This window comes from Gossypium hirsutum, chromosome A07 (genome assembly GCF_007990345.1).
Source record: "Gossypium hirsutum isolate 1008001.06 chromosome A07, Gossypium_hirsutum_v2.1, whole genome shotgun sequence".
In the NCBI taxonomy this organism is placed as follows: Eukaryota; Viridiplantae; Streptophyta; class Magnoliopsida; order Malvales; family Malvaceae; genus Gossypium; species Gossypium hirsutum.
In genome coordinates, this window is record NC_053430.1 from 97,223,123 (window position 1) to 97,236,668 (window position 13,546).

At 29.3% G+C, this 13,546-nt stretch overlaps 2 protein-coding genes across 2 annotated transcripts; both read right to left on the bottom strand.

Annotated features, from left to right (window-relative positions):
- Positions 1 to 308: 308 nt before the first annotated feature.
- On the bottom strand, positions 309 to 4,918 carry LOC107942327 (phosphoglucan phosphatase LSF1, chloroplastic). The gene is made up of 10 exons (XM_016875981.2): positions 4,594 to 4,918; positions 4,392 to 4,498; positions 3,484 to 3,940; positions 3,267 to 3,335; positions 2,610 to 2,731; positions 2,161 to 2,376; positions 1,533 to 1,641; positions 1,100 to 1,212; positions 729 to 873; positions 309 to 638 (listed from the first exon to the last, which is right to left on the bottom strand). Exons 1-10 carry the CDS (start codon positions 4,852 to 4,854, stop codon positions 519 to 521), a joined length of 1,719 nt encoding a protein of 572 aa, XP_016731470.2. The 5' UTR covers positions 4,855 to 4,918; the 3' UTR covers positions 309 to 518.
- A 2,071-nt stretch (positions 4,919 to 6,989) lies between these two features.
- On the bottom strand, positions 6,990 to 7,796 carry LOC121231867 (uncharacterized). Its single transcript, XM_041116822.1, has one exon. It carries the CDS (start codon positions 7,727 to 7,729, stop codon positions 7,025 to 7,027), a length of 705 nt encoding a protein of 234 aa, XP_040972756.1. The 5' UTR covers positions 7,730 to 7,796; the 3' UTR covers positions 6,990 to 7,024.
- Between the last annotated feature and the right edge of the window lie 5,750 nt (positions 7,797 to 13,546).

Sequence of the window (13,546 nt, forward strand, 5' to 3'; positions counted from 1 at the left end):
ACAAAATGCACCACTCCAAGTTGGTTAGGTTCTTTTGAGCCCAAAGTTTAGCTCAGTTGGCTACCACCCCTGGCATCTAGCAGATCCAAACTCTGAATGAAGACATCTACAACCTTCCCCTATTATTAGGCTATGGCATCTTTTGTACAAAAACATAAAAGGCAGTTACATGTTTTATAACAGTTCTTAGAATTCAAAACAACAAAATCTATTGAAGCAGTTGGCTTGTGCAAAAATCACCCAGACATTTAACAAGTACTTTGACTACATATTAATTGATAAAAATCTATATAACAATCACTTGGATATGCTATAAGAGTAGCAGTTGAGCTTTCTATTCACAAAGAGACCAATTAAATGTATACAAAAAAAATTCAGCCGTAAGAATTACATTGGACAGATCACTTCATACCGAAGGGCAAAAACTATTTTGCACAAGGAATTGGATGTGCTAATGTATTTGAGATTCAAGGAGAGACCAAAGCACATTCCACTTGGTGGAATTGCAGTGACAAAAACTACTTGGGGACTAGTCTGATTGGACAGACAGAGAATGCAATGCAACGAGCTGCCTTGGCCAGCATGAATCTTTCATTCTCCGTCAAAGGCCTCTCTATCACCTTTATAAGATTGGCATCCTAAGACATCAAAGGCAAACAATAGTCAGCAACGATATATAGAAACCTTTCCCCCCCTGAAGTTACTGGAAAATGCTAACAGAGACTAACCTTCTGTTGTGGTTGAATTGTGGGCCTCACACTTGCAGTGTCACCAATCATAATCACATTGTTAATGTTCCCTCTTTCATCCCTTTCTGTCGGTGAAGACGTTGAATGCCGCCAGTTCCCATTAATAATATACTTGTAGTAATATCTGAAGTTAATAGAGACACCTTGTTTTAGTGTATATATAACATATTATCCAATTGCATGATGAGCAGCAGCGTTTGAAAATTCTTTAACCATGCATACTTAATATTAACAATGAAAAGCAATAAATTTTGTAGATAATTGACCATATAGGTTTTCATTCCCAGGTAATAATAATTTTTATAGTAAGGAGCACTAGGGAAAACAGTTATAGAACGAAGACTACTTACTTTCCTTGGGGAAGTCTGATTTCAACTTCACATCTAGCTCCACCTTTATGGGTTGCCTTTATTGGTTCTTTCCAGTTTCCTGTAAAATCTCCAACTAGGCAGACATCCTCCCCCTGCATGACAAAGACAAGAACTTCCTGAAAAGCTTCACAAAGGCCAGTCATCTATGCACACTCCAACTTTAGAACAACCATGGCTTAAAATCTTGGATGCCTCAGAATTCTGACTACATTATAGAGTAAGTTCTAGATTTACTTGGAAAAGCCTTTGGGACTGAAAAATTGCAGGAAGAGGATGGTGCCATTATGGCCAATAGGATGAGGAATTCAAAATTCCTTACCCATCAGTGAAGGAAAACCATCTTGCCTATTTCTTCCTGTTGTGTAGCATTGCTGAACACAGAAACAAAAGGAGACAAGCTTTAACAAATTACCTCATTATGGCCATTCCACACAAAGGTCAAAGCATGTGTTGCAGGTCCATCATGTCTACTACTTTCTACCATAGCTATTAGATCCCATGTTGCCCAAGCTATTGCAGGCCTACATGATGAACACGATGCGCCAAATATTAGCAAAAGACACACATATTTAGTTCCCAAAGGTGTAGCAATGTAATTATAATAAAACATTAAGAGATCCATAAAAATTCCTTCATATTTCAGAATGAAAAATGTATCCACTTATTCAAAATACTAGTAAGTTTTTCTTTCATCTTTTAGAAGTTTCTCTTTCCATTTTGGACAGAAAATATTAAGAAATACACTAGACTCCATGAAATAAGAAATATAAGACCAGGAAATTGATTGCAGAAGCAAGGGTGATATCTTGCGCTAAACACTAATCGTATTCATTAATACGTATCTATCATATATGACATATGAGAATCTATGCAGCAGTCAAGCATGAATGGAAGAGTACTGAAAGAGTGGAGATAAAGCTGTGATTAAGCAAATGAGTCTCTATAATAGTGAATCAAAACAAGGAATATGAAAAGTCACAAGAAAAGCACATTGATAAGTCAAGCATAATCATATGCACTAGAATGCTATAACAAAGTACCTGTCCGGCTTGCATGTATGCAGTCCAGTGACAAAATTATGAGCTGCATGAAGTGGAGTATCAGTCATCCAGTGAAGATATGCAATCACACAAGCCGGGGATCGGTCAAAACCAGTGGTGCAAGTAACAAAGACGCGGTGGTTCTTTTTCAACAAGCGTAATAAAAGCCCAACAGAGAACGGTAATCTCTTCCTCATATCAAAGGAATCTCCATCCCTGTAGAAGGAATATGGGTAAATTATTCAGCTATACCTGGCTAATATGATGTAATGCTGACAATGTAAATGCTGGATCATTATGAATTCCTGCAACAATTTCCCTCTTAGCACAGAATACATATTCACAAGTTTAAGGCACATGAGAATATTGAAAAATATGGTAAAAGATGAAATGTTGCACGGAGAATCTCTCAGAAATAAACAGAACATTACACCATCACTTTTGCTTACTTTATAGGATAATTGATCATTAGGATATTCAATCTTTGGCAAGACTCATTGATTGACTTGGAATTGATTCCCCAGTTTTCTGCTTCAACCCCGCACTGAAAATTTAATACAGCTGTGATTCCCTGGTGCCAAATTCCAAGTTATTAAATGGGAGGGGTATAGAATGGAAAATATAAGAATTTGATGCTATGAAAACTCAATTGACTTTAAAACCCGCATCAGGGCTCAGGTCAAGAAGAAAGGGAAAATACAGAAATTTGATGCAACAGTAACAGCCTCTTTCCAAGACATCTTTTAATGTGAAGCAGGAAAAGCACTGATCATCAGACAATCATCTACATTCACTAATCAAAAGCAAATACAGCAGAGGCAATTGTATAGTATAGAGAAATGCTCATGATTCGTTGTCATTGAGACCTATTATTAGTGTTTGGTTCCCCTAATTCCAGAACAAGTGAAGAAATGATGTGCCAAGCATATCATTTTCTTTATGAAGTTTGTTTAAAAACTCTTAACAAAGTATATAACATATTAATCAGCAGAATCAGTCTCAAAATGAATGCATCATACGTCAAGAAGTTGGTAAGATGAATAATCTAATATCAGACATATGACAGGAAATGATTCTGCTCAAATAACATGTTTCTATGCACTCACCGCATCAGACAGAGTTTTGACATCAGCATCTGTCTGTATACATGACCCCACATAAATCTGCTCTGTAATCTAAATACAAATAGTGGTTCAAGAAGAAGTTAATGAAAAGAGGGGGAGAAAATAAGAAATGTGTGCGAGAGAGCAGTTTATTGTGAGATGGTCAATAAAACTCATTCCTTCAAAATGCTATCAAACATTGGAGAGATGTACACTGTACCTTGCTGTAACGCATTCCAAGAGAGTGGTTATAGTAAAGCTCGCCTTTGGAACGTTCGAGTGCCTTAATATATTCCTCCAGAGGGAAGCTTCCATGAGCCCATTCTCCATCTCCAGGCTCTTTCTCAGAAAAAATACAAACAAGTTGGCTAACTGGTGAAGAAAGAATGTTCTTCTGCAATCCGGAATCAACATGTCCATTTTGATCATTCAAGAACTTTAAACCTGGTGATGCTAGAAACTTTGAGGAAAATACTACAAAACCAGAATTTCCCCCACCCTCAGTTGTTTGTAAAGTAGATGCCAATAAAGCTTTGTTCCAAGTGGCAACTGGCATACGACCTCTATTAAACAAAATGTCAAGATCACTCAATTGATGCAATTCATGAATCGGAAAAGGCGAGAAGGGTCTCTCAAGGACAAGGCTAAAAGATCCTGTTTCCTCTGTCAGCATCTCCCTAAAGAAACCAAAACCAAAAACTAACGAATGATGTATCATAATTAACTTCTTTATTCATCTTTTGATCAAAACAAGCAGATTGCACAGATTAATTATAACTGGCTTTTGATCTTTAATGTTAATCAAAAGTTAGCTTAAACAAAAGATATATGGCAAGGTACAATCATCAAAATTTAAATCAAACAATTAGCAGAAATTAACCAAACTATCAAATCTATTCATTTCAAACATTTTTCACATTCAAACGAAGTTCATGCTCATAATTCACGAACTAAAAGAGAGAATAATTTCAGTAATTCCATTGAGATTTCCTACAAACAAAAGCAAAATTGTATGATATGAAGAAAAATATATATATTTAGCATCCAAATAAACTTTAAGATATTTAGCCATTAAAAACTAATAACAAAGCATCAAAGAAACCAAAATAATTTTCAAATATATCTTACTGAGCATCGCCGAAGTTCTTGATCTCGGTAAAGCTTCCACCAGACGAATAGCTCGTCTTCTTCAACGTATCTCCTACCATTATTATTCTCGATTTCTCCGCATTACTCTGTAAAAGAAAAACATTTTATCACCAAAAAAAAAAAGTACCACTAAAATAGTAACTGATTTTTCATAAAAAGTAAAAAAAAATAATTGCATTACTCCGCGTTTGAGAGCATGAACAAAGATTCTTCCATCCAGTGATAAACCGAAACGAATACCCAAAGGTTTCTGTAAAGTAACCATATACTCATTCAAGTTCATCTTCAACATTGAATTATCACTCGACATTGCTAAAACCTTGAGCTGCTTCTTCTTCCTCGTGGTCGTCGTTTTAATAAAAACTCCATTAATGAAGCTCGAATCCCTGCTGTGAAAATTGTGAGCTGCTCTGCAACTGACGAGTTGCAGGGGAAACGACATCGTTTGGAAGGAAAAAGGAAATCGAAAATGACGATTGAAGATAGAAGAGATGAAATAATGAAGAAGAAATAAAAAATAAAACTAAAAAAAGGCAAATCAGGCACGTGGTTTGTGGGCCCGGTTTGCATGAGGGTCGTGAAACTTTTTTATAAGCTAAGCTGCCACGTGGAGATTTTTATATTCGGTTTGATAAAAAATCTTTTTGGGTCTTTGGATGTCCTTAAGAAATTGACTTATAGCTAATTAAGGACTGACACGTATGCTGTTTTCTTGCTTTTGTATTTTGTTAAATTTTTTCCTCCCTGAAATTATTGGAGGCAACTTGAAGAATTGATAGATGGGATTATGGAAAATCAAATATAGGGCATTAGATTTAACCATAAAAACAAAACATTATATTTTAATTAGGGTAAATTACAATAATGTTATTAAATTATTAATAATCTTATCTTTTGATTACTCAACTTCGAAAAGTTACAACATAATTGTTAAACTATTAATTTTAATTTAAGTTATTGGGCTGTTAAAATTCAAAAAAAAAAATTCTCTAATTTCTGACATTGACTATCAAGTCGACTTAGATCTGAAGTATATTTTTTCTATTTGTGAACGAGTACTGACCCACAATATCAATCGTTGAATTGTCATTTAAAGTTCACTAGTTAAACTTAAAAAAAAAACTTAACAATTATTTACTTAAAATTTTTTTAAATAATTCAATAAATTATACGAATACTTTGAAATTATATAATAACTATTTTATAATTTTTTAAAATTTAATATACTAAATAATTTAAAATGCAAAATTGGTAAAATTTGACATGATCCTCGTATCTCGGATCAAGAGGGATGACATTAAATATCCACTTTGCTTCACGGCTACTCAAAAGAATTACTTTTGAGGCATCAAAAAAGGGGAAAAAAAGAATTAATTAGTGGTATTGGGCCAAAACCCTAAAATCAAGTCTTATCATAAGATGACAAAATATTTCTTCATCGTAGCCCAAAAGTCCAAGGCTAGACCTAGAGTTTACTTTTTGGGCTTCTTTTTTTCCTTGGAAGATTAACAAATTCCATTCATATGTTGGAATAGCTACATTAATTTAAAATTTGAAAATCAAATTAGATATATATTTCACAATGCAATGTAAAAATTAAAATAATTTTATACATTTCCATAATTATCTTTATATTAAAAATTAATGATTCAACAATTAAATTTATCAATATAATTATACTTACCATACATATAAAATATACAATCCATTAATATTATAAAAATTGAATTATAAAACTTAAGCAAAATATAAAAATCAAAATTGAAATTTAACTGTACTTATATAATCTCATAAAAAGATTAACAATTTTTATTAGTTTAATGATTTTTCACAATTGTCAATTGAGTAAAAAAAACAGATAATTCAGAATTTATAATCAAATTATAAAAAAAATTATTTTCCACAATTATTTCTTCCTTACTAAGTTAGAGCCTTGACCAAAAGGGTGTTTATTCATATATAAAATTTATAGTCAATGTTCCTAATTTATAATTTCCACCAAAACTTGTTATTATATTTAGATATTTTAGTTATAAATAGGAAGCAATAATTGAATATTCTTTGATTATCTTAGAATATTAATTATAAGTAATTAAACTAATCTTAGTGGTCAAAAATCATGATGATCTTCTCCTTATTAGTTAGGTAGAAACTTTGGTGGGAATGAAAAAATAAATAAATTATTCAAAAGAAAATATAAGATAATTGCTTCCATAAAAGTTAAAATTCAACTTTTTAAAAAAAAACCATTTTTTAACTCATTTAATAAATTTCCAATTTAAAATTTCAAAATGGATTAAAAAATTCAAAATTTAAATTGAATTGAATTTATTGAAATGATGGGAAGATAAAATTGGTTGTGATCTGACGTATTGATAAATGTAAAATGTTTTTTCATATACAACGTATAGACATATTGATATTAATTATTAATAAAAATTAAAAAAAATTATATATTATACATTAAATTAAATTTTATATATAATTATTAATTTTATTCTTCTCTAAATCCAAAAATAAAAGTTAATATAATATTTACATTCGAATAATCTGACCCTTTTTTTTTTTTACAGATGATTTTATTTTTTCTCAAGAAGAAGGGGAATTTCTACTTAAACCTTAATATTAGAAAAAATTCCAACCAAGTCCTGCCTGTACGGCAAATACGACCGTCGTTTATCTCCTTCCTTCAACACTTTATTTCCGACGTAGAAACTTTTAGCCGCCGGCGATTTCTCATCTCTCTTCACCTTCGTCGTCGCCTTTGCTGTTTTTTCATTCACTTTTTCTTCGTTTTTATCTAAATTCAAAAACGAAAATGACGAAGAAGACGAGACGTTGCCTGCGCTGTTACTTCTCTTAAGCAAATCCTTTATGAAACGCCACCGTTTCGAAGAAGATGATGATCCCGCCGACGTACTCTTCTTACAACTGTTCGGTGACGATTCCGGCGATTGTTTCGGTTTCCAAACGCAGTAGGTATCAGCTGGCAATCCTTCAAGCTCATCCGCCTCCGACGAAGATGACGACAATGAAAACGGAATATCTCTGTCGCCGATGAAAAGATCTCTCAACGGAATCCGGATAGCTTGTTCCACGTTATCACCATCCCTGCGGTTGAAGATTGGAAACGACGAAGAGGATATTTCAGGATTCTCGGAAAGAGTATTAACGAACTCGAATTCTTCATCTCCAGAAACGGCGTCGTTTTTGAAATTCCGGCTAACGGTATCGGCGATATCAACGAGATTATTGTTATCGGAGGAATAGATGTTAAAGCTGGGACAAAACGACAATCCCGAGCTGCCGTTCTGCATCTGAAGCTTTCTGATAATAAATAAATAAAAGAGGTAAAAGCCTAAAAAGATATTTCAAGTTTTTGAAGTTTCTTTGAGAAGCGTGTGAACCTATTTATATACGAGAGAAAATGAATTATTAAAAAAGAAAAAGAAAACAAGGGTAATATTTACAATCTTCAAAATTATTATTTTTATTAAATAATATTAGTATTATTAGATTTTATTGCATTATAATAATCCACATTTTAAATTCGTTTTTAAACTTTTAAAATATTTTAATAACATTCTTAAATTATCGATGTTATATTAATTAAATCTTTTTATTATCGAAATTATCAATTTAACCATCAAGTTACACGTAAAATCTTATATAACATAATTTAAAATGAAACTTTGAAAAGAAAATAAAATATTTTTATAACTTTTAAAATTAAAAATAAAATAAAATCGAAAAAGAGAGAGTGAATGGCAGTTTTGTAAAAATTTTGAAAACTTTCAATTCATGATTTTTACAACATCCATTTTTAAAATATTTATTTTTCTTTAAGATTTTATTTTAAATTATATTATATAAGATTTGGTACCTCGTTAATTGTTAAATTAATAATTTTAGTAACAACGGTATCTTATTGGTATAACCAGGGGCGTAGCTTGGGTGGTAGGGCCAGCCCCCACTAAAATGGAAAATTTTTCATTTAGGTAATTTAAAATTAATAAAACTAAAATTGTACTTTGCCCCCAAAAAATAATAAAAATTTGATTTAATCTTTTAAAAATTATAAAGATATAAGCTATTTAAATAGTTAAATTACATTTTTACTATCATAAAAATTACAACTTAATTTCGACCTCCTTAAAAAAAATTCTGGCTTTGCCCTTGGGTATAATATTGATAATTTGATAATATAATTAAAATGTTTTAAAATTTAAAAATCAATTTAAAACGAGCATCATAAATGTTTGGTGTAATTAACTATTATTATTATTTATTCACACGTGTGATAGAATATGAAAAGCTAGGTTGGATTAAAAAATTTTATATTTAAAATTTAAAATTTAATTCAAAATAAAAATTAAATTATAAAATTTATTTGATTAGCTATTTATTTATCTAGCAAAAACGAAATCAGAACCTCAAATTCAATTATTTGTATTTGAATCCTTGCAAAAAATAATATAAATTTATTAATTAAAAAATTGCAATTAAGCTTTTATATTATTTTAATAGCTTAAACCATTCTAAAATTATGATAAAGGTCTCTTTATTATAAGAATTTATCAAATTAGTCTATCTACTATTAAATGAATCAATTTAATCTCTATATTATTAAAAAGAATCAAATAAAATTAAATTAGAATAGGGTCAATATTGAATATTTAAAAAGTATCAATTATCGCTTAATAAGATTAATATTTTTAAAGTTTTTTATAGTTCTATAAATGAAATCATTTGTTTGGAATTAAACTATAATTAAAAAATAATTTCAATATATTTTTTATACAATAAATGTTAATTTTATTACAATTTAGAGTTATTTGATTCTTTTAAATAGTATAGGGACTAAATTGATTTATTTAATAATCAAGGAACAAATTTGATACTATTCTTATAATAAAGGGACCTCCCAATATATTAATCGATTTTTTTGTTCTAGAGAAAAGAATTGCCGTAGACTTTCTAGAATGTAAGGCATTGCTTAAGGAAGCTAAGGCATGACGTTTGGTTAAGGGAAAAAAATAAAAATAAAAATAAAAGAAACATGTTCAAGATCAAGAAGCAAAGGCAAGTTGGCCTCAAATTTTGGGAAACAATTTTTTTAAAAATATATAATAAGGTTACAAAAATTCTTATATCAAGGGATTATGTTTGATTTATTTTGTTTAATAAATTGAATTTCAAAATAGATTGAATTATTGGTATAATGATAAAAAATTAAAATTAAATTTAAATTATCGATATAGTGATAATTCAGTTGGTATTATTATTGTTGTAATAATAAAAAAAATATAAATTTAAACACGTTTAAATATACATGATCCTCTAAATTATAAGTAGGAGTAATTAAGAGTAATTTAAATCTTTGTATAAAAAATAAATTATTAGCATAGTAATAAATTTGAGATTATTTTTTAAAATAAACTATTTGAGTTGTAATTTCTAGATGGCTTTGAGTGTGACTTATTTTCTACCTTATAATTTGTTTTCCACAAATCAACACCCATCGGTGCACTACATTGCGGAGGATGCATGAACTCGTTAATTTTGAAGAATCTAATGAATTTCTCAAAAGTTAAAAAAGGTAAATTACAGAAACACCCATCATTAGAAAATTTAGATTTATTCAAAGATTAAATTCTTCATTTAAATTTAAAATTAATTTTGATATTTAAAATATAAATAAATAAAATATTAAATATGAATCTATACTATTATTTAAGAATTTGATTGAGTCGGTATTTTTTATTAATCAGATTTAATTTAGTTGTGAAATTACTAATCAAGAAAAAAAAATATTTTTAAGGTATTTTTGCCATTTAATATAAAAATATATAAAGATGAAGGGATTTAAACTCACGCCGTCAACCGAAACCAACTTATATTTATATAATTTTTTTTATAAACTTGTTACATATATATATTTTCACTCATATAATAGTTGTATCATAATCTAAATTTATAATGTTATCTTTAATATTCAAAACTTTAAAAGAAAAATTAAACATATAGAATATAGGCTTTATTAACAAATTGTTCCATAGAACATATCTTAATCCTCAAATTGGTATATAATATCTCAAAAAAAATAATGAGTCTAATAATAACGTACCTAGTGTCATATTATTGGTTGGTATTGATTTTTTTTAATAAAGTGTAACAAAATTGATATTTTTTATACAATACAAATTTAAATTTACACCCTCACGCATTATATAGGTAAATCTGCAGATTGAACTTTAGTCTTATGTATAAATGAAGTCACTTCAACCAATGAACCTATAAGTCAAGTTTAACAAATTTGATATTTTAACTTATGTTTACCTAGGGCTTGTTCTCTGGCTTCAAAAACACTTTTGAAAGAAAAACTGTGCTAAACAAGCTGCTTTTGGTTGAAATTTTTAGCTTTTTGACATCTCCAATAACATAATACTTTCCCTTTTTTTTCTTGATGTTTAATTACAAATGTGTTAAAACCTTTAATTAAAAAAAATATTTTTAAAATACTAATTAAAATATTTAATGGTTATATTTAAATATTTAAAATATAGTTTTTATATTCTAATTAAATTTTATAAATAATTAATATATATTGCTTAAAAATATTTAAAATTTATGTTTCATATATTAAAATATTAACAACAAGTTATAATATTTTTTTATATTTTTATTAAAATATAATAATATTAACTAATTTAAATATTATTTAAATGTATATTTGTTACTTGATAATAATATGTCTAAAATGAACATTTTATTTTTCAAAAGTAATTTTTGACAGTAATGTTAGATATTTAAATTTTAAATTAAACTTTTCAAAAACACTTTTTAAAAATATTATCAAATTAGTCCCTAGTGTAATTTATAAGTCAATATATTAATAAAAGGTAAAATATAAAATACAAACCCAAAACAAAATGAAGAAAGAAAGCTTTTCACATCCCACCCCGAATAACATAAATGAAGTTTCTTTTAAATCAAATTAATAGCTAGCTAGCTAGGTGTCATTTTCAGGGTTGTTATCAGTTTAGGGTAGGGGTGTTCATTCGGTTAACCGACCCGAAATTATTATAACCGAATTAACCGACCTTCCAAAAATTTTAACCGTTAACCGAACCGATTTTTTTAAAAAAAATTTAACCGAACCGAAATTTTTTCGGTTAATAAGGTCGGTTAACCGAATTAACCGAAAATTATGTATTTTTTATTTTTGGTTAAAAATTACTCGAATTACCCAAATTACCCGAATTAACCGAATTAACCGAATTAACCGAAAAATACCCGAATTTTTTTTATTTTTTATTTTTAAAAGTTAAAAAATTTATAAATTATTAAAGTAAATTGGGTTTTAGACTTTAGTAAATTGGGTTGTCTTTTAGTTTTAGTTTTATTGGATTGGGTAATTGGGTAAACTTTAGTTTTAGTTTTATTGGGTTGGGTAATTGAGTTTGGGTTGGGTTGGATAATTTTATTTATTAATTTTTTCGGTTAACTGAAAATTTTCGATTAACCGACCGGTTTCGAACCGAATTAACCGTTAATCGAAAAATTATAAAAAAATTAACCGACCCCGACCGAAAAAATTCGGTTAACCGACCGATTAACCGAATTCGGTCGGTTAACCGAATTTTTTCGGTTTTACCCGAATTATGCACACCCCTAGTTTAGGGTATAAGTGTGGAGCACGCAGGCAATGGGCGGGGGGAACTGAGAATGGAAATAAACGAAGGTTCATGCATCCATGAAGATATTAGCCATCAGATGTTGGTAGTGCTTTTGGATAAAAGCCATATAACTGAATCCACCAATAACATAAGAATAAGTGTCATTCCATGCCGGCTTTGGCAATAACTCAAAAACAAATGGAACCGGGGACAGTTGTATTTATGCTTATGCAACAACAACACTTTGTTCGATGTAGTGGACCAAATAATATAAGGGGGATGATTTGTTGGACGTTGCTTCTTTTCAAGGGTATAGAAGAACAGGTGTAAATGTTATCTTTACTTTTTCAAGATGTATTTTGATAAATAATTTAAAAATTTTAGCATATTTTTTATAAGATTAACGTTTTAAAATTCAAGAATTTTAAATAATGGCAATAATAATTGTATTTTATGGATAATTTTTTGTTGAGGTAAGTTTTTAAAGTGGTTGACGATAGCGGTCATTACGACTATTATTGTGACATACTCTATTATTCATCATATATAAAGTTGACAATTTCTAGAACAAAATCTTTGGGTTTGAATGATGTTGATATTGTGAAAGTATGCAAACTCGTCTTTAAAGATTAATCCATTTGAAGCAACTTACCTCGAAAATTGAATTGGGTTGAATCAAACAATTAGATCTCTTGAATTGTGGAGATTGGATCGGGATAGCATTGAAGATATATCTCTAACAATTTGCTTTACACTTGTCTTTATTATTATATTATATCTTGCTATTTCAGATGTTGGTCTAATAGGGAAAATTGATTGTAATTGGTCTAGTATGTTAGCAAATCTTGAAATCTTTATATATTTAAAAGACTTGTATTAGGTTTTTACTGAATATTTTGATATACACTTTTGTTCATTGTGAAATGTATTCTTGAGAGTTTATTTGAGAGAGAACAATTTTTGTTTATTGCATAAGTTCTAAAGGAGAGAACTTAGAGGTGAGTGATGTATTTCTTTAGGTATAAAAGCGAGGTAGCTATACCAAGGTGTGATGGAATTTGAATCACTTATTGTATTGGGTTCAAAGATAGTAGATTTACTCAGTAAGCTAAACTCTAAAAATTTAGTGAAACTAAATTGTGTAAACAATTTATTATGTTATTATTGCAATGCCACCTTTAGTGGCCACTACAGCCATCATTTCCATTCAACACTTTTTTCTTAGCATTTTTCTACTTTTCGTTCCATCCCACTTAACATACCTTGTGGTGCTTTTTAGTGTTGTTAATTGCAAAACATAGAAGAACCTTTAGTTGCTCGTCATCCTATGTTGAAGGGTTCCAACTATGTTTATTGTAAGGCAAGGTTGAAAGCCTTCATCAAGTTCACTAATGAGAACGTTTGGTGCTTTGTTCTCATTGGATAGCAACCACTTATGAGTGTTACGGAAGCATG